The 22,695-nt window shown below is 34.1% G+C and overlaps 2 protein-coding genes and 1 long non-coding RNA gene across 3 annotated transcripts; 1 reads left to right on the top strand and 2 right to left on the bottom strand.

Moving 5' to 3' along the window:
* Positions 1–663: 663 nt before the first annotated feature.
* LOC136219700 (uncharacterized) lies at positions 664–3,898 on the bottom strand. The gene is made up of 3 exons (XR_010684244.1): positions 3,527–3,898; positions 3,354–3,425; positions 664–1,139 (listed from the first exon to the last, which is right to left on the bottom strand). It is a non-coding gene; the product is annotated as an uncharacterized lncRNA (long non-coding RNA).
* Positions 3,899–17,420: 13,522 nt separating this feature from the next.
* On the top strand, positions 17,421–19,897 carry LOC136219699 (protein RDM1-like). The gene is made up of 3 exons (XM_066007186.1): positions 17,421–17,564; positions 18,670–18,855; positions 19,185–19,897. The coding sequence occupies exons 2-3, from the start codon at positions 18,699–18,701 to the stop codon at positions 19,550–19,552; spliced, it is 525 nt and encodes a 174-aa protein (XP_065863258.1). The 5' UTR covers positions 17,421–17,564; positions 18,670–18,698; the 3' UTR covers positions 19,553–19,897.
* A 17-nt stretch (positions 19,898–19,914) lies between these two features.
* LOC136219698 (homocysteine S-methyltransferase 3-like) lies at positions 19,915–22,291 on the bottom strand. The gene is made up of 7 exons (XM_066007185.1): positions 22,063–22,291; positions 21,262–21,318; positions 20,941–21,167; positions 20,738–20,867; positions 20,434–20,637; positions 20,283–20,354; positions 19,915–20,208 (listed from the first exon to the last, which is right to left on the bottom strand). The coding sequence occupies exons 1-7, from the start codon at positions 22,213–22,215 to the stop codon at positions 20,035–20,037; spliced, it is 1,017 nt and encodes a 338-aa protein (XP_065863257.1). The 5' UTR covers positions 22,216–22,291; the 3' UTR covers positions 19,915–20,034.
* Positions 22,292–22,695: the final 404 nt, after the last annotated feature.

The following is a 22,695-nucleotide window of genomic DNA, read 5'->3' as shown; positions in this document are numbered from 1 at the left end:
GATTTACATCATCTTGCTCTCTTGGAACTTTAAAGTTTTGCTTCCCAACCATTCTCATTATGGAGGCAAATATTACTCATTAAATTGATTATATCATGAAATTAAGTTGATTATATCATAAAATAAAATAGAAAGTTGCATATTCTATAAAGGACTTAAAAGAATATTCAAATTCATCAAAAAGATGTTATATCTTATGAAGGATTAAGATGCTTTTGATTCCATGGACCTTAATGACCATGCATTATTTGGTCATTTACCGTTAGATCTAGGCTTATTAGAATCCTAGGATGAAAATTCAAAGCATCTTAAGGCTTAGATTTAATAAACCTATATCTAACGGTAAATGTGCAAATTCATTTGGTCACTAAGGTCATGTGAACATAGTTGAGGATTAAGGTGGATCCTAACCAGAATTCTATTTTTCCAAATTTCATTTCCAGCTCTTCAACTACATACTTACACTATTTTGCATTAGATTGCCCTCTTTTGTATCATTTGTTTCAACATTTCTCAAAGACATAATTTTATGTTTTAGCAAATATAAATTTTGAAGTGTACCCTTCTACTACATCATCCACGGATTAAGAATTACCAAACAATTTGGTTTTAATGTTGTCTAGTACAATTAATTTAATCTAAAATCAAGTTTAGGTATCGAGGTGAAGAAAATGAAAGAAGCATCTACAAAATGAGCATTACATAAAATCTCAAGAATACTTTTAACATTACAGGAGAAAAGAGATCTTTGTCCATATTCTTGACTAGTGTATTAAACTACATAATTTTCACAGAGAAGTAGATTCAATCATAAGAAAATATAGTGTACAAGACCAATAATTTGGCAATGGCCATCACTTCTAGTAAGCCCAAAAGTCAGGGCCACCGGGCTTCTTCACAAGAATTTGATTGTACTCTGGCCTTGATGTGAGATCTTTGAAGAGGAAAAAAGCAGTGATAAAGAAGAAAACAAATAGCATCTCAAATTCTGCATATTTTACAAATCCAAAGATCGCATTGACCATTCGAGTCAACAGTGATCCATCTCTTCGTCTACCTCTGCCCCCAACTTCTCTGCCCATCTCTGTATCTCACTGCTTCAATTCGTGCAACGTTCAATCTTTAGAGCAATTTTACTTCTGCAATTGATTCAAATAATGGGATGAAAAGCTGATAATAAAAAGAGATGCAGAAGATGTTCAGCAATTTTATCTCCCAAGTAAATTCATTACTTCTGAAATAGTTTTAAGAAAATATCCATATCATCTAATTTAAGACAAACAAAACAGGTGCTATATCTATTTTACTCGTATATTATGTTTCATGTTTCATTAAAATAAAATCTTCAAAATCACTCAAAATATATGTCAAGTATCAATATAAACCAAGCATCTAATCTATTTGCAAATCCATGATCCCAAAACATGCTAGCTAACAAGTAATGAACTTAGCACCTGTTCAATTTTGGATTCATTAGGAGGTCAAATGTCCCGTTATCTGTAATAAGGGGAGTAAGTTGACCTTGTTTTGAATGAAAATATATCATAGCATTACTCATAGATAATAGACGGATAATAACCAAAATCACATATAATTTAACAACAAAAAGACATAACAACTAACGAATTCCTAGCTTTAGCCTTTGTTTGGGAGTTCGGAGGTTAATGGAAATGAGAGTTAAAGGAAGTAATGGAAAGGGAAGGGAAGTGATGGAAAGGAAAGTTAAAAATTAATCTTGTTTGGAAGTTTATAGAATGTAAACGGGGTTAAATGTTTAACTTCGTTTGAGAGTTTAAATATGGAGGGGAAGGAAAGCTAAATTTACTATGCAGAGACAAAAAAAAAAAAATTTAAAAACTTTACGTGAGTTTGGAGGTTAAAGGAAGTAAACATTTAACTTCCATTAACCTTCATTTACTCTAACAAAATAACTCCCAAACAAGGTTAACCTGATATATAACCTTCCATTACTTCCATTTACTTCAATTAACCCCCTCCCAAACAAGGGCTTAAAGACATAGGGAAAGTTGGACCACATGTGAAACTAAAAATATGTCAAAGGACTGATGACAGCATATTAATTGACAAATTGTTTAATCAGAATATATGCTACCAAGGAAATATAGCAGTAAATGGACAATGAGTCAACAATGAAATTCTCATATCTTATCAAACATGTATATGATTCAAAAGAAAACATGTCAGCCATGAATTTATGAATGTTGCATGAAACTCTATTATTGTAGCAGATAGAAAATAAGATATAAGATAAAGAGGAAAAACACGAAACTTAGACAGAAAATTAGTACGCCGTGTGAAAAAGAGAAGATCACCCATAGTTATTAAAGGCGCATGGCGCACTAAGGTGCTAGGGGTCCTGGAGCCTTAGTTCATGGCGCACAGCGCTGGCGACCCCCATAGCGAGACAAGACGCACTTACAAAAACAAAAAAATATAAAACTAACATAAAAATACAATGAATACTAAATCATGACAATATTCTTAAACATAAATAAATTTTAAAATGGAAAATAAACCCCATGTTAAAAAGGTAAAGTTGAACACTAAATCCTAAGTTATATTCCTGATCAAAACTCTCCAAATTCATCACTCCCGATGAATTCGAATTTCCCTTGGTTGCTTTGTTTCTGTTTGAATTCGTTTTCTTTGTTTTGTTCTACTAAACTTCTTCCTCTTATAATAAGACTCAGTCGCTTTCTCTTCTAACTGTCTCGTCCTCTTCTAATTAATTCAAACGTATAATCTCTCTTCATTTTTAATAATTTTTTTCCTCATTTGGGACCCTTCAGAACACTTATTCCAGATATGTAACGGTCAAAAAAACCCATAAAATTGCCCCTATGTCACCAAGGCATGCCTTTGGCACAAAATGATGGTGCACCAGGCGAGCCATGGCGGTTGCACGACGCCATGGGGGTGTCATGGCGCTAAGGCCTGCGCATGGTGACTATGAGATCACCACAGTATTCAACTATCATGAATCATCCGGTCCAATGGAAAAAAAACTTATTATTGCAGCAATAAAAACAAAAGTATGATCAGAGTACGAATGACATGAAGTGGTGATGAAGAAAGCAAGTGCATATGTGAACTGAGGATGAGAACATAGTGGTATCAATTTGGTCAAATGAAGAGGTTATAAATAGTAGGATTTACCACCATATTAGGATTTATCAATGTATTTGGAGAAGTAAATGCATCGTCAACTATAAGGATTAAACCTATCAATGTATTCGCAGAAGTTCCTAAGGAAGTGCAGACATTTGACAGCTAACCCAGAGGCAAAGTAGAAGCACTAAAGCTCATTTATAAGCAACGCAGTAGCCATTTACCTGATTGAATAGGAATTTTGGATTTGAGATGAACAGGAGACAGAGAATTTGAGCTGAACAGGAATCAGAGAACTGCAATGCAACTAATCAGATCCAGACCCACATACTCAATTAACAAAATAAAAAAATACAAACTATTAACCTCTAAATAATGAAATCAGAACCCAACTTACCAAATAATGATGGCGAACTGCAGGAATTAGAATTCAACCCAATAATTTCAGAGATTAACGGAAAATTAGGGATTTCAGTCTTCAAAGGATAAAAACAGAAGAGAACCGCAAGGAGAGAATGAAGGGGAGAAGAAAACGGCGGATGTTTCACACGGTGAACGGCGGACGGCGATTTCAGAGAAGGGAAGGACGAAAGAAAATCGGCTGTGGACTGAATGGAAGCAGTGAAGATCGCGATTTAGGGATGAAGAAGATTTTAGGAAATTAAGTAAGTAATTGGTTAAATGATTAATTTGAGTACAGAATGAATGAATGAATATTCTAATAACTTGTCTTGACGTCCGTGTAAACAAACAATTCGAAATACCAACCATTTTAGAACAGGTCCGAGTCATCTAGAGATTTGTTAATCATTCAAACGATTTATTCTTTTTTGGCTCTATTATTTTTTGGTTTTTTTTGTTTCCGAAAAGACTTTTTTATTTTTGGGTAAGTACAAAAAAAAAAATGCTTGTGATATATACGTTTTATAAACTCGAACTTGTGGTTTTTTTTTTACAAAAAGAGCTTTATGCTAAACGCCGTTAGCAGAGAACGGATTTTTTCACTTACTCCGTTATTTTTGATGATGTGGCAGTTTGACCCAAATTTTGACCAGTGGCAAAACATGTATTAAATGAAAATACTTAATATTTAAAACCAGCAAACACAGGCCCCAAAATCGCAACTCTTCCTATTCCAACCTTTGAACTTCAACATTGCCAGGCACCATAAACCACTGAAAAACCTCATAATCAAGTTGGAAGTAGAAGGGGAAAAGTCGAAATTCGTCATCTTCTGCATCATACGGTTCGTATCCAACCTATTTTCACAGAAAACGGAAAACCCTAAGGAAGTATGAAGGAGCAGAAGTAAGGGTGAAGACCACTTTTTGAGGGTGTAAAAGCTTGGAAAGCAAGGTACATACACGGTTCGCACAACTCTCTAACCTCGATTTTGTTACGTTTTGTTTCTTTTAGTTAGGGTTTTTGCGATAGAAATTAGTATATACGATTTTCTTGTTCTTCTGATACGAATTTGTGGTTGTTTTGTTACGAATTTGTGGTCGTTGTTGTTAAGGTTGCATGTTAGTGTTAATGAAGTTTTTTGATTTGGGTTGTCTTTAGTTTGATGTCCTGTGAGTTCAGAGTTGTGCTTTTAACGATCTTCATATGCTATTTCTTGTATGATGTACAGTAATCATGGCACAAATGAATGTTTATACGTTGTTGTTGTTAAGGTTGCATGGTTGTGTTAATGATGTTTGTTGATTTGGATTGTCTTTAGTTCGATGTCATGTGAGTTCAGAGTTGTGCTTTTAAGGATGTTCATATGATATTTCTTGTTTGATGTACAGTAATCATGGCTACAATGCATACGATGATTATTCATTATGGTGGTGAATGGGTAGACATGGACAAACAACTTTATGTTGGAGGTAAAACGAGAATGGTGAAAATGGATATTGACTACATGAGCTACTTTGAGTTAGCGGATATTGGTAAGGATGTAGGGTATAAACACTCAGTACAAATGTGGTACAAGATTGCTGGGTTATCTGGATCAGAAGGAATTGAGGAGATTGTTAACGATAAGAGTGTTAGAGACTTCATTGACTTTAATGCAGGGTATCCGCATATAGACATTTACTGTTGAAACACCTTTCCACATGATTTTGATTTGACAAAATTATTTAAGTAATGATAAAAATATTCTAACACATTAAATTTAAATGATTTGATTTATTACACTAATGTGTTTGTTCAATGTTGAGTTTAATTGTTTATAAGACATTAAGATTAAAAAGCCCAAAGGCCCATAAAGTGGAAGTCAAGCCCAAATCAACACATCAAGACCATTCGGCCCAAGAGTTCAAAACGAAGCCGTATCAACTAAAACGACGACTCAGCAAGAGAAGGATCGAGAAGCCTTCGTGGCAAAAGCTTCAAGTAGAAGTTGCTGAGTTGGACGACAAAGCAGTCTGGACAGCGGCAGACAATGTTCAACTTCTAGACAAAGTATTTCTACTTTGGAAAAAGTTCAGAAGGCGCAGAAAGCTGTCTCGTGGACTTTTCCTTAAATGTCGAAACACTCTGTCCAAGACTGACGAAGACAGAAGATGCGTGAATCCTATTGGCCAACGACGCTGAGCACGCCCAGAGTGACAACGACAGGAAGCCGTTTCCCTCCAACGGTTATTTCGAAATTCGAAATAACCGTTCGAAATAACCAGGTGCCTCAAGTGTCACTATATAAAGGCCATCCATTTGCTTCAATCGATGCAGAACTTCAATTAGTCGAAACGCTGACCAAATTCATACTCGAAGATTCTGTGAGAAAAGCAAAGCAAATACCTTACACCAATTTCCATATTATTGTGTAAAAGTCTAGAGTGATTTCCAATCATCTAAAGTGTCTTAGCAATCTTTGTTTAGGACAAACACTTTATCATTTCTAGAAGAATAGAAAGGAGAGGTTGAGTACTCGGTTATAGTACTCAGCGTAGATATAGGAGTGAGTAGAGGTATAGAGGAAGGTACTCTTGTTATACTCAGCTTCTATTTGTAAAAGGTTTTGTGCTCTACCTTTAAAGAGCTCAGTAGAGAATTCAAAAAGCTCGGAACGAGTTCCGGGGACTGAACGTAGGCGAAGAGGCCGAACCAGGATAAGTCTGCTGAGTAATATCTCTCTAACCCTTAAACTCCTTTAATATATATTGCTTGCTATGAAAACTGACTAAGTAAAGAACTCACGCTGAGTTAATTTTACTAAGAAGCTGAGTTCAGGAATAGACTCTAAGTGCTATTTCCTGACTCAAGTAAAGAAGCAGACTTAGTCACAAGTTGACTAAGCTTGTGTCTTGAATCTACTTAGTGACGCTGTGTAAACCTTTTCATAAGAAAAGAAGTCAGCCTTAACGGATAAAATTTTAAATAGTTCCTATCCCCCCCCCCTTGGAACTAACTTGTCACGTTATAAGGGACCAACATTTACTACATGGAGATAAAGCCATTACAAGTTATTGATGACAATAGGTGTGACATGAACGATATCCCAAACACAAATGCAGCTGGCTCTAATAATGTTGGTGAGAATGTTTACACTTCTTCTAATGGTAAGAATGATGAGAGTGTTGAGATTGGTGCCAATGATGAGAGTGTTGAGATTGGTGCCAATGATGAGAATTTGGGGGAGATTGGTGTAAATGCTGAGAATTTGGAGATTGGTGCCAATGATGAGAATTTGGGGGAGATTGGTGTGAATGCTGAGTATGTTGAGATTGGTGCCAATGATGAGAATTGTGAGATTGGTGCCAATGATGAGAATGTTGAGAATGCTTACAATGATGAGGGCGTGGATATGGGTGCCAATGATGAGAATGTGGAGAATGCTTATAATGATGATACTGGTGCCAATGTTGACACTAATGAGGGATGGTCTGATTTTGATGACACTGGTGAAGGAGGATCTAATTCTGATGACAGTGACGACAGTGATGAGAAGGATGAGAATGTTGACACTAATGAGGGCGAGGAGAATGTTGACAATGCTAACAATGATGACATAGCGTCTGATTCTGAAGATAGTACTTATGTTCAAAGTATTGATAGCAATGAGGAGGAGAGTGAGTCAGAATCTTTAGATGAAGAAGTAGAACCAGATCTAGATATCCCAAGCACAAATGCAGCTGCCTCTGTTGACAAGGATTTGGACGATGACGATATGGCAAAATTTAATGAGAGAGGATATGATAGTGAAGAGTTGCATAGTTTGAAAGGCTCTGATGATGAAGGTCCATAATATACAGACTTCAATGAGAATACTGGTTTTGCCAATCCCCAACTGTGTGTAGGTATGAGGTTTACTAATGTGCATGTGTTTAGGAAGGCTCTGAAGGAGTGGTCAATCAAGAATGGTTATGACTACATCTTCATGAATAACAATCAACAGAATGTGACAGTTAGGTGCAAGTATAAATGTGGATTCAAAGTGCATGCTTCTAAGCTACGTGGATATGACACATTCCAAGTGAAGACATTTCAGCCAGTCCATCAGTGTCCTAGGGATAACAAAAACAGGCTTATAGGTTCTGCTTACATTGTAGAGAAATACCTTGAGGACTTGAGGGACAATCCCAATTATGATGTTGATGCGCTCGGTAATAAGGTGCAAATGGAATTGGGATCTGAGGTGTCTGCAGCAAAGTGTTACAGAGTAAGAAACCATGCAAAGAAGTTAGTTGATGGAGCTGCAGGGGAGCAATACAGGAGATTGTTTGATTATGGTGCAACAATGGAGAAACAGATGCCTGGTAGCATGGTAAGATTTAAAACTGAGCTTGAGTTGGAAAGGGTTGAGGTGCCTAGAGAAGGAGAGATTATAAGGCTACCTAAGGAGATAGCTACTTTCCAATATATGTATGTGAGGTTCAGTGCACAGCTAGAAGGTTATAAGTCTGGCTTGAGACCAATAATAGGGCTTGATGGATGCTTTCTAAAAACACCATTGGGTGGCCAAATTTTGTCTGTTGTGGCAAGAGATGGAAACGAACAAATGTATCCATTGGCTATGGCAATGGTAGACAGTGAATGCAAAGCATCGCGGGAGTGGTTCTTGGAGAATCTATTCACTGATTTTGGAAATCCTAGAGCAACAAAGTGGATTTTTATATCTGATAAGCAAAAGGTAACAACACCTTTGTTTCATTTAAGTTTGATCTAATTATATATGGAATACGATAGATTTTGATAATTGTTTATGTATGTGTACAGGGTTTGGTTGAAGCTATGGAGAAGTTGATTCCTGGAGTAGAGCATAGGTTCTGTGTTAAGCACATGTATGACAACATGAAGCTCATATTCAAAGGACTAGAGTACAAGAAGCTGTTGTGGGATGCTGCTAAAGCTGGGACTGTTAGGCTGTGGGAACACTATATGGACAAGCTTAAGGTATTTGATGAAGCAACATGGACATGGGCGATGGAGAAAGATCCCACGACATGGGCCAGGTGCTTTTTCTTAGTTGAAACTAAATCCGATGTTGTGCAAAACAATATGAGTGAGTGCTTCAATGCTTATATTAAGAAGATTTGGGATAAACCTGTGGTTAGTTGCTTTGAGTGGATTAGGAAGAAAATGATGAAGAGAATTCATGTGAATGTTGAAGGTATGAAGAAATATAGGGGTGATATTTGTCCTTACTAACAAGAGAAGCTGGAGAAGCTCAAATTGAGTGTTAGAGGTTGTATCGCAACTCCTGCTGGTCAGAAGATTTATTCTGTTGATTGTGGGGATTACATAAGTGTTGTTAATTTGCAAGATAAGACATGTAGCTGTAGGCTTTGGGATATTAGTGGTATCCCTTGCAAACATGCAATATCCGCTATTTTCAAGAATAGGGAGATGCCTGAGATATATGTGCATGAGTACTTCTCCAAAGCTGTTTACTTAAGTGTATACAATCATATAACGCCACCAATACCAAGCAAAGAGGAATGGGAGAAAACAGATCTTTCAGATATCCACCCATGGGTTGTGAAAAAACCTGCAGGAAGGCCTAAGAAGAAAAGAACTAGGCGGTCTGATGAACCGAGAAATCCATACAAGGTAACAAGAGCAGGATGAATTGTCATATGTGGGAACTGCAAGAAAGAAGGGCATAATGTTAGAGGTTGTACCGCTTCTGCTACATGCGAAACCGGCTGGCAAAGGAGGATAAGAAGAGCCAAAAACAAAGAATTGAATGTCCAGGTAAGGTTATATCGGGTAGACATGGTAATTTGTTTACATTCTATAACTGTTTACTAATGATGTCGTTTTCATGTTTTTTTATAGTCCTCACCCCCTAGACGGGCTGGAAGACCAAAGAAGAACGTATGTACATCTGCACCATCATCTTGGCCTTCATCATCTGCATTGCCAAGGAGGCGTGTAAGAACACCATTGTCACAGCCACAACCAGCCTCAACTCCACTTTCTACAAGCATACCTGCAGTTTCAAGTTCGCAGCCCCAACCTATGGCGAGTTTACAGCCTCCCAGTGCAAGCAGGATGACAGTCGAAGATATCTTGCGGAGGTTAAAGAGATGAGATGGGATTAGATGTTTTTGTGGGTATGAAGTACCATGAAGTGCACTTTTTGGATGCTTATAGCATGTTAGATGTTTTTTTTGTGGGTCTGAAGTACCCCGAAGTTCACTTTTTGATGCTTATAGTACAATTGATGTGGCTAGCGGGTCTGAAGTACCCTGTTTTTGTGTATCTAATTACAAGTTTAGTTAAGTCTTTGGAATGATGTTTACTTAACTGCTTTTGTAATGCATCTTCTATGATTACTTAACTGATTGTGTAATGCATCTTCTATTACAGGTTTTGTGTCAATTACAGGTTTCTATAATGCAATTTTGTGTCAATTACAGGTTTCTATAATGCAATTTTGTGTCAATTTTGTGACCACCAAGTACAACCTTAGCTTCATTGTAAATACATAATTCTTGTGCTTACTAATGTCACCAATATCAACCCTAAACCATACCTATAGAACCTACTTCAGTTTACCAAATACCTTTACATAATGCTAACCAAAAGATTAAGCAAACATTCCCATTTTGTGTCATCAAGAACAACATGAAAATTAAGCAATTCATATCACAAAATACCAATACCAATTCATACCACAAAATACCATTTCATACAAAATCCCATTTCGTACCACAAAGTACCATATCGTACAACATGCCAAGTCGTACCATAAAATGCCAATTGGTATCACAGAATACCAAATGCATACCAAAAAATCCAAGAACAATTCATGGTGCCAAAGACTTCCTATCATTATTCCCTAAATCCAACCAATACATCTCTAACCCTATTACGACAATAACCAAGCAAACTACATTTTCTATACAGCAGTTCCATGTCCATCTTCTTCCTTGCCTCTGACTCTGCACCGTGAATTCTTTTTCTGCCAGCATCTTTTTAGCCAAACTCAGCTCCAACTCCATCTCTTCAATCCTTTTCTGAGCAATGGAAATACCTTGTTCGTATATCTTTCTCTCCTCCTTCAATGCTAATAACACCATCTTTCACCTCCTACATAGTAATTCATCTATCCATTCAAAAAAATTGTAGCCCTTCACCTCCTTAAAACGCCCACAACCAAAAAACTGCCTGCCCATGTTCCCCGGCGTCTTAGCTGTTCGTAGTTGTGAAATGAATCCGCAATTGCATCTTAGAGGTCCTGCTAATTCTTCTTGACTTCCCTGCACCCACGAATTTGAGGAATTTCAACTCATCCTACCACAACGAGTTCGGGATTACAAAATGGTGGAAGGAGATTTCCGATTCGTGCCAGAAAGGGGAGCGTTGGGTATCCAATTAGGAATTAGGGTTAGCAATTTTGGGAGAGGATAATCGAATTGGGGAAAGGGGGAGAAGAATGGGGGTTGCGATTTTGGGGTTTTGATTTTCTGGTTTAATATATTAAGTATTTTCATTTAATACTTGTTTTGCCCCTGGTCAAAATTTGGGTCAAACTGTCACGTCATAAAAAATAACGGAGTAAGTGAAAAAATCCGTTCTCTGCTAACGGCGTTTAGCACAGACCTCTTTATGTAAAAAAAAAAAAAAAAACCACAGGTTCGAGTTTGTAAAACGTATATATCACAGACATTTTTTTTTGTATTTATCCCTTTATTTTATATATCGGTTTTGTTATAGCCAACCGCCTACATTTATATATTAAATATATGTTTTTATATATTTCTAATATTTACATATTTATTATTGCATTGAAGTTTTTAAATTTATTTATAATAATTCGATTTTTTTTCCTTTTATTTTTAATGGAGTATAATTAACCATTTATTATTATTTTTATTAAACTTTTTTTTATTGGAGTGTGTTTAATATATTAAACATTTATCAACCATTTAATATTTATTATTCTTTTAATTATTTTTATATGTTTTTTTTAAGTAAGGTTGGGTTACAGGCTAAGATCGGAATGCAAAGATCCCAACTAGGTTGGCATCTTCACAAAACCAAACAAAAACCCAGACCCGAATTTTATTAAAATGAGAAAAAAATACAGGAGAAAAATTAAGAGAAACAAAATTGTTCTAAACAATACATATCATCAGAAATAAATCTATTACAAAAAACTGGTGCAGAATTCCACCAAACAATATGATCTGTTGTGACGCCAAATTTAGCCAATGCATCAGCTGTTCTATTTCCTTCGCGAAAAATATGAGTAACATTTAGATCCATAGAAGAACAATGCCGGAGACAAGTAATCCAATCCTATCGCAACGCCCATGGAACAACTAAAGAGTGCTTCCTAAGCAAATTTACCACATAAACAGAATCGCATTCCACCCATAATTTGTGCCATCCTTTTTTCCAAGCAATCTGAATAGCAAAAATAACAGCTTTCAATTCGGAAATATGCGCAAAAGGGGTATCCACTCGAAACGCAAAACAACTCCGAGCAAATCCTCGAGTAGTGCGAAACACCCCCCTGCTCCCCCCATTTTTTATATGTTTTTTTTTATTTTTAAAATAATATGATATGTTTAATTAATTGGTAGATCTATCGTGATTGAATTGTTATAGAGTTTAACCATTTAAATTAGATAATTCAATAAAATGATATTTATTAAATGGATGATATTGCATGTATATTGAATAGTTATTAGTATTGACAATCGAAGACACTTACATATAAGCATTTAATGTAAACATATTATTCTTATGTATTTTCAATATTTACATATATATTTATTATTACATTCAACTTTTAAATATAACAAAACCTATAAAAATATTTTAAATACACCAATAATTTTAATTCATTCCAAAATTCAATGCAATAATAATTGTAAATATTGAAAATATATACTTATATTAAATGTTTAGAAATGTCGTATATATCAAAACCGTTTATATATTTAAATTCTAAATAAAAATTTCAACAGAAATCCACATAAAAATATTGTAAAATTTTATTAAAATATTAATAAATTAGAAATGTAAATATTTTTAAAACAAAAAACTCTACTTATTATACTACGGAACTAAAATAATTCATGCAAAACACTTTCTAAAAAATTATGTGGTACAATTGAATGGAATAAATCCTTGTAGAATAAAAATTTGGCTCCCAACCCAACGTAACAAATAAATTAAAAAAATATAATACTGTTGTATTTTTTGTTTTATTTATTTATTTATTTTCTGTTCCGTCCTTGCCTTTTGGACTTCTTTTACTAAAAAAAATATATTGGATGGGTTGTGCAGGGTTGAATTAATTAATGGGTTGGTTATAGTATTGTGGTTGGTAAGGAGGGATTGAAGGGAAAGAATACCATGGGAGGGAGCTACACTTTTTTTTGCAATATTAGATAAAATATCAAAATAGGTTTAAAGTTTTTGAGGAAGTACTAATTTAGGCTCAACGTTCAAAATAGCACCAATATAGATTTAGTGTTTACAACATAATATCAATTTAGGCTTAACGTTTATAATATAGCATCAATTTAGGTCATCACGTACAAAATATCACCAATATAGACTTAACGTTTACAAAATAATATGAATTTAAGCTTAACGTTTACAAAATATATCAAATTTATTTAAGCTAAACGTCACAATTAAATTAACCATATTATATTCTTTTCCTATTAACTTTATATGTTATCTTTTTATTTAGTTCTATTTTATTTATTTATTATAATACAATTAATTAGTATTCTTGTCCATTAAAACCTTATACTATTTGTTTTTTATCAACCATTCCATGACTCCTAAATTCCATGTTATATTTGTTTTTCGTCAACCATTCCATGACTCCTAAATTCCATGTCTCATGTAATATAAGGTTTTAATGGACAAAAATACTAATTAATTGTATTATAATAAATAAGAATATAGAACTAAATAAAAAAATAACAAATAAAGTTAATAAAGAAAGAATATAATATGATTAATTTAATTATGACGTTTAACTTAAATTGTATATATTTTATAAAACGTTAAGTTTAAATTCGTATTATTTTATAAACGTTAAGCCTATATTAGTGTTACTAGTTTTTGACCCGTGCGACGCACGGATTCATCTTAATATATAAATATTAATAAAAATATAATTAATAATTACAATTAATGATATAAAAAAGGAGGAAGTGACACCTCAGCAACATCGTTACTGTTTTATATTAGGGTAATTAATTTATTAGTCCCTATATTTTGACAAAACACATTGTTTAGTCCCTGTATTTTCAAAAACACATGGTAAGGTCCCTAACTTTTTTCTCAGTGAACTGTTTAGTCCTTCTGTCTGTTTGTTAGATTTTTTAACGTTTATGACTTCGGAAATGACTAAATTATCCTTTACTATTTACCCTCAAACTTTAGAAGAGGAAATCCAATTTAGAAAAAGAAGTCGTTTGTATGGAGAACAAGAAAAAGAACAGACCCAATGCTTACGATTTTGAACGATTAAGAAGAAAATCAAGAAGAAGAACACTCAAAGTTGATTTCAGATGCATTAGAGTTTAAAGGAAAGGAAAATAAAGGAAAAGAATAACACAAATCCAAATTGACTAACAAAATTTTCATGAGAGTCTAACGGCAGGGACGAAACAGTTCACTGAGAAAAACATTAGGGACTAAACAGTTCATCGAGAAAAAGGTTAGGGACTTTATCATGTGTTTTTGAAAATACAGGGACTAAACAGTATGTTTTGTCAAAATATAGGGACTAATAAATTAATTACCCTTTATATTATATATAGATATGCAGAGAATTAGAGAGATTTTAGAGATTAATTTAAATTCTGTAGAACTCTTAGATATAGTACGCATAAAATAATATTTTTATAAATAAATATAATAATATAACTAAAGTTAATATATTATATTTTTTATTAGTAAAAAAGGAGGGAGTGACACCTCAGCTCCATCGTTACTGTTTTATATTATATATAGATAGTTTCTGTTCTCATATTCAACCATTGATTCCATCTCAACAACAAGATCTAACACATCTATTTCATGATAATAATGCTTATTCTCCATAACTATATTCAATCTGAATCGCATTACCTTCTTCTCTTCTCCCGATACGCCGCCGTTTGTACAACGTTTGGCTTGTTCAATCGCACCTGAAGCCAATCTCTGTCGATATTCTGAATCAATTCCTAAACGAGCCAGTCTCTGAGTAAATTTGTCGAGTACGTGGTGGTCATTGTTGAGTAAATCAATTTTTGTCCAGTAAGGGACTGTGACTGGCTCAACATGCTCGTGACTAACACAGATCGTCTGTCTGCCGTCACCGGAGACGCTGAAATCTCGGTGGCAAATTATGTAAGTGATGCGGAAGTAAAGTTGCCGTTGAGAAGTTGATCGGAGAAAGACATTGTGGTCTGTTTTCTTCCGCTCTGGCATCGGTTTGACTGTATATAGTAGGACCTTCTTTTCATATATATTTATTAACAACTTATGAATGAAAGATTTATTAAGATTTAAGAACTTATGAATGAATAATCGTACAAATATATATATATACTAGTTTTTGACCCGTGCGACGCACGGATTCATCTTAATATATAAATATTAACAAAAATATAATTAATAATTACAATTAATGATATAAAAAATGAGGAAGTGACACCTCAGCACCATCGTTACTGTTTTATATTATATATAGATATGCAAAGAAATAAAGAGATTTTAAGGACTAATTTAAATTATGTATAACTTTTAGATATAGATATGCAGAGAATTAGAGAGTTTTTAGAGATTAATTTAAATTCTGTAGAACTCTTAGATATAGTACGCATAAAATAATATTTTTATAAATAAATATAATAATATAACTAAAGTTAATATATTATATTTTTTATTAGTAAAAAAGGAGGGAGTGACACCTCAGCTCCATCGTTACTGTTTTATATTATATATAGATATGCAGAGAATTAGAGAGATTTTAGAGATTAATTTAAATTCTGTAGAACTCTTAGATATAATACGGATAAAATAATCTTTTTATAAATAAATATAATAATATAACTAAAGTTAATATATTATATTTTTTATCAGTAAAAAAGGAGGAAGTGACACCTCGGCTCCATCGTTACTGTTTTATATTATATAATATATATAGATATGCAGAGAATTAGAGAGATTTTAGGGAGTAATTTTAATCATGTAGAACTTTTAGATATAGATATGCAGGGAATTAGAGATATTTTAGGGATTAATTTAAATTATGTATAACTTTTAGATATAGATATGCACAGAATTAGAGAGATTTTAGGGATTAATTTAAATTATGTAGATCTCTTAGATATAGTACAGATAAAATAATCTTTTTACAAATAAATATAATAATATAACTAAAGTTAATATATTATATTTTTTATTATATTTTTTATCAGTAAAAAAGGAGGAAGTGACACCTCGGCTCCATCGTTACTGTTTTATATTATATATATAGATATGCAGAGAATTGGAGAGATTTTAGGGAGTAATTTTAATTATGTAGAACTTTTAGATATAGATATGCAGGGAATTAGAGATATTTTAGGGATTAATTTAAATTATGTATAACTTTTAGATATAGATATGCAGAGAATTAGAGAGATTTTAGGGATTAATTTAAATTATGTAGATCTCTTAGATATAGTACAAATAAAATAATCTTTTCACAAATAAATATAATAATATAACTAAAGTTAATATATTATATTTTTTATCAGTAAAAAAGGAGGAAGTGACACCTCAGCTCCATCGTTACTGTTTTATATTATATATATAGATATGCAGAGAATTAAAGAGATTTTATGGACTAATTTAAATTATGTAGAACTTTTAGATATAGATATGCAGAGAATTAGAGAGATTTTAGGGATTAATTTAAATTATTTAGAACGTTTAGATATAGATATGCAGAGAATTAGAGAGATTTTAGAGATTAATTTAAATTTTGTAGAACTCTTAGATATAGTACGGATAAAATAATATTTTTATAAATAAATATAATAATATAACTAAAGTTAATATATTATATTTTTTATTATATTTTTTATCAGTAAAAAAGGAGGAAGTGACACCTCAGCTCCGTCGTTACTGTTTTATATTATATATAGATATGCAGAGAATTGGAGAGATTTTAGGGACTAATTTAAATTATGTAGAACTTTTAGATATAGATATGCAGAGAATTAGAGATATTTTAGGGATTAATTTAAATTATGTATAATTTTTAGATATAGATATGCAGAGAATTAGAGAGATTTTAGGGATTAATTTAAATTCTGTAGAACTCTTAGATATAGTATAGATAAAATAATTTTTTTATAAATAAATATAATAATATAACTCAAGTTAATATATTATATTATATTTTTTATTATATTTTTTATCAGTAAAAAAAGAGGGAGTGACACATCAGTTCCATCGTTACTGTTTTATATTATATATAGATATGCAGAGAATTAGAGAGATTTTATGGATTAATTTAAATTCTGTAGAACTCTTAGATATAATACGGATAAAATAATCTTTTTATAAATAAATATAATAATATAACTAAAGTTAATATATTATATTTTTTATTATATTTTTTATCAGTAAAAAAGGAGGAAGTGACACATCAGCTCCATCGTTACTGTTTTATATAGAATATAGATTTTGTACGCGATGTCTAAATTGATGCTATATTATAAACGTTAAGCCTATATTGGTACTATTTTGAGCCTAAATTGGTACTTCGAACCGAGACGATCCACCGAACCAATTTTGTACCTTATCCCTATTATAAAACCATCGAACCGAGACGAGCCACAGATGCTGACCATCCCCTCTACTAGTTTGTGCTCCCTCCCTCTCGTTCTGCTGTACTTTGGATTCCCTCCCTCCTAAACCCTAACCCTAACATCTGACGCCGTTCTTCTCACACCCTTCACTACTTACCTTTGTTCGAAATATCAACTCAGGTATCTCTACATCATTCTTCTTTCTTCTTACACTGATCAATTGTGGTTTCATTCTCCCAAAGCAACTGTGATTCTGCTTTTATTTTCTTTCCATTCCGTTTTCCTTTTTTATTTTCTTTGATTGGCGAGTTTGATAGATTTATGCTACTCCTGGAAGGTAGGTTGTGGAATTTTTTTTAAAAGAAATTTGGCTTGGAAATTTGATTGCGATTCTGGAACTCTATTGAAGTGATTCGTAGCCGTAACTGAATTAGAATTTTGCTGAAATAGTTAAACATGAAATTGTTCGAGGACGAGCCTTGCACCAAGAGGTCATGGGTTCGAGTCTTAGGAGCGGACTCTGCCCAGAATTGGGGGATTTGGCCACGCTAGCCTCTGCAGAACAGTTTCTTGCCAAAAAGATTGGCAGGGGAAGGCTTGTACACCCTTGTGACCCTTGTGGTGGGACCCTCCCCGGATCCTCGTTGGTGACGCGTAATGCACCGGGCCGCTTGTTCATTAAACACCGCTAATTAATTTGATATGTTTGTATATGTCAGCTATTTAGACAGATGTCAAATGTCTGTATATCCGTGCATTCACCTTCTAATTCTTTATTGTTATGATAATATTGATTTTAGAATCCTTTGCTGATGAATGTATGTACTTCACACTGTGCTTGTTTCATAGCTAGCTCCCGAACTTCATTCCCTTCTCTAGTGGTTGTAAATTGGATGTTACTTTGCACCATTTGGTTGTAACCAACTCCTCTATACCATTTGGTTGTAATCAACCACTAAAGGAGGTGTTACCAAATTTGGTTTGTTACCAAAAATTTGGTAACAAACTTTATTATACTCCCTCAAAATCTAAAAAGCCAGCATCATTTGGAGAGTGAAAGCCACTCCAAACTTTGTTTGAATGAGTTGCTTTTTACAAAACAAAGTGCATTTTTAGTCCCTTGTTATTTAATTAATATGTGTTTTTACCCCATAAAATTATGAAGTAATAATGGTTCTAATGTGATGTAAATTTTCCAATGTGGCACCCTTAAGTTGTTTCGTACCACTAGAGATGCTCTTATTGCTCATATTGATTGCTTCTCATGAATCTTTTTTTCTCGTAGCTCCTTCTCCGCAGTATTAATTGTATACCATGAAGAGGACAATTCCATGGGATGGGCATATTGATCTCATATCATCAGATGATGAATCTCTTTCCCCAGGTCCTGTAGAGACAAATGGAGTTGATCAACCGAATTTCTCCCCGAAGATTGCAATTGATCAACCTTTAAAAGAAATGACAATTGAAGGTATGAATTTTAATTTGGATTTGGATAAACTATTAGCTTATTCCGCTTGGGTTTTTATTTGTCAACTCTGTTTCTTATCAACTTGGTCTGGGTTTTGTTTTTAACAAACCATTTTTCTATCATGTCATCGTTATATAGGTCATGCTTCTTTTTCCTGGTATCCTAATTTGTATGAATTATACTTTTCAAATGCATGATTGTTATTACCTAAAATTGAAGTGAAAGGTTGAACCTTGAATTTCACACTTGTCCAATGACTTTCTGTGATAAAAAAAAATTATGCATTGTGATCTTACATTGAAAGTCTGCTACTCCGCTTTGTGATTCAGATGTACTGATGAGAAGAGCAGAAATGTATCAGGACTATATGAATAAGCTCCCTATCCCATCACTTCATGGCTCTGTCATTCCATTTTCATCATGGGTGGGATTAGGCAAATCAATAAAGAAATTGTATGGGCAACCATTGCATTACCTCACCAATATTCTTCTGAATCAATGGGATCATCTGAGATTGTACAATGAGGATAAGCTAAAGCCCTTGGATATCATGATTCATCCAATTAAAGCTGAAGCCACAATCTGGCTTGTTGAGGAAATGCACAGGCTTACTGCATCTCATCAACATGTGGCTAGACTCTGGATGTCGGATATGAATTACCATAATTCTATTGACGCAATTTTCCCTCAACTGTGAAGCAACTTTCTTTACAGTTAGCTGATGTTAACCATACAGGTGATTTTGTGAGGTATGAACTTGAACTGTGCAATCTGTATCTGGAATGCTATAGAAACCCCTTTCAGCTGGTTCACTGATCCTTTTCCTTTTCTTAGTAATCTTGTTGATTTTCATGGTTGTTGTCTACTTTTAGCCTTGTAATTTCAAGTAAATATTCCTGTAACCAGAAGATGAAAAATTGCATGTTGATCGATTTGTTCAAGCAGATAATGGTGATCCATTTGTGTTAATGTAAAAACTTCTGTTGCATATAGGTGAGTTTAAACTGCAAATAAATGGTACCTTAGTGAAGTAATTTGAGTATGTTTTAAGTGCCACTCTAGCAAAGAAATTCAAATATGTTTATTTCATTAAAGATTGCACATACAAGACCATGATACATCCATCTAGCTTACAGGGAATTAGAAACAAGGATAGGTCAGTTTCTCAGCTATGGGAATTCACTTGTCGGTTTTAGCACTGAAAGCAGGCAAACATTTGTTGGAGAGAACCCTGCATATGCCTCTAATTGTATTAGGAGTAGTCCTGCAGCAGCCCCCAAAAAGAAAAGCTCCAGCCTCGTGCCACTTCCCTATATATGCAACGAAATCTTCATCTGATACTCCACTTGATTTCTGCACCACAAAAACATTACTCAATCTTCACATTCACTAACATTTCCAGAAGGAACTATTGGCTTAGCGCTTACCACCCACTCCTTGCGTTGGGCATCATAGGTCTCGCCGCTGTTTGGGTATATGACTATTGGCTTAGTTGTAACCTGACAGAATAAAGAACTATAAGATTCCACAGATGGAATATGGGAGGAAGTTAAATGGGGTATCAGATTCGTTATGCACCTTGCGAATAGAATCGATAAGTCCGTGGATAAATCTAGGAGGAGTGCAATTGATTCCAACAGCAACAACTTGCTTGCAAGAATCTGCAATGGAAGCACATTCCTGAATTGAATCCCCACTAACCACATTAGTTCCATCCTTGGAATTGAAAGAAAACCATGCTGGAATATCTATGCCTTCCTCTTCAAGCAGCTCAGCATATGCCTGCATAACAACCAACCCCACTTCAGATCAAACAAACTCAAACCATCATTCATGTTCACTTTGCCAAACCATATAACCAATTCCGAATCTCTACTTTTACCTTTGCTTCGATCTTATTTGGAATCGTCTCAAATGCAATTAGATCAGCTCCTGCTTTGGATAGTATCTGCACCCTTCTCCTGTGAAAATCCTTCAATGTTTCAACAGTAACCGCCTCGCCATAGTTGCCACTACAAACATATAGGTATTGAATCAGACATTTTAATATGAAACCATTAGCTAGTGACTTGAACTACAATGTACCTATACTCTGAACCATCTGCCAAATAAGCCCCGTAGCTGCCGACGGACGCAGCAACCAGAACTGGACGTTTAGCTATCCTTCCATTTTCCATGAAATCCCATGAAACTTTGGTACAATTATCATAATAAATTTCCCTTGCTTCACAGGCAATTTCAACACTTCTCCTAAGTAATGATTCAGCCTCTTCTTTAGTAAACCCCTTAGCCTCAAAACCCTGAATAGTAGCCTACCACATTTAAAAAAAAAAGCATCAGTTACTGCATCATATTATGACAAAAAGATCATTCTCTCATTATAACAAATGCTAGTACCCAAATTACCTGATAAGACGCTGTTAGAATGATATTTGCCCCAGCATCAAGATAATCTAGGTGTACCTGAAGAAGGAAAAAATATCAATATTTTCCGGAGTATCAAAATATAGTGAGCGATAATCGTGTCAAATAGACCATGTTAAACGAAACGAGTTGAATTTATAAATCGTGTTCGTCGAGTCAGCTAATTATTTTTCCCTTTTCCTTTTGCTACCCACTTTCCCTTTTACCTGTAAGATTATATTCCCTACAAAATCAGAGTTGATGCTGCCAACATATTTCTTTATCTGCCATCACCAGTCTTTTCATCAGCTTAATAATTTTACCATGATTTCTTCTAATCCTCACTTCACTTTTGTTATCAAATTACTATATATTTTGTTTAATATTACCTCCTTTAATGTTGATCCAAATTCTTATGATTATTAGAATTCTGCACTATTTGTAACTTGAGCTAAAAAAGGTTTTTTTTCCCTAAATATTTGGTGAAATGAAATTTGTTTTTTTTTAAAGCTAAGGGGACAAGTGTTAAGGAAACCCACATGACAGCAGAAAAAGGCACATGAGGTGGACAAGATAGGCATGGCCACGTCACTGTCAGAAGATTAACTAGTTACTTTACTTCTGCTAAACTCATTTTCCAGGTTAAGAATATAAATTTAGATAAGTAATTTTCGTTTTTTGGTACTAACTTATAAATCCAATGATCCCATGAAAAGGAAATTAATTAAAATTAAGCAGAATTAACGAAGCTTGATTATGAAATGTGATTGGAAGAAAAAAAGAGGGAAAAAGAAAGAAAAATACCCTGCGAACGAGATGAGGAGAAGTAATAAGGCATTTGGCGCTCCAGAGAGGGTCGTTTAAATCAGCACCATGCCGCTCCAGCTCAGTTGCAAAGCCGCCGTCGACTATGGCGTAGCCACCGCATTTCTGCAGGAACTCCGACATGAAAGTCATATTTCGGAGAAGACGACGGAGTGTTTTGTTGATAAGTTGAAACTTGAAAATGAAGGCTTATTTGTTTCTCTCAAACCAAATTAAATTTGTTTTATAGAGGAGGAGGGAAGTAAGGGGACGAAATCCTACTTCTGACAGTTACCTATTTGCCCCTCTATTATATTATATTATATTATATTATATTATATTATAGGTTTAATAGGCACCCAGCCCCCTAAATTTGTAACTTTTTTTACATGGTCCCCTCAACTTAGGGAACAACCTCTCAATCCCCTCAACTCTCCAAAAACATCACATACAGCCTCTTACACCCCTATGTTCGGTCAAAATATTGACCCGTGTAGAAAACGTGTTTGACTGTTGACCACACCAATGTCACGTGTCACTTTTTTGTTAAAATTTTCTATTCTGGCATAAGAATTCTGATCGAAATCCATTTCTGGTAGTTGTTCGCCGAGCACAAATGGGCTTGCTCGCCGA

This window comes from Euphorbia lathyris, chromosome 2 (genome assembly GCF_963576675.1).
Source record: "Euphorbia lathyris chromosome 2, ddEupLath1.1, whole genome shotgun sequence".
Taxonomy (NCBI): Eukaryota; Viridiplantae; Streptophyta; class Magnoliopsida; order Malpighiales; family Euphorbiaceae; genus Euphorbia; species Euphorbia lathyris.
This window is presented reverse-complemented; position numbering and strand designations above follow the sequence as displayed.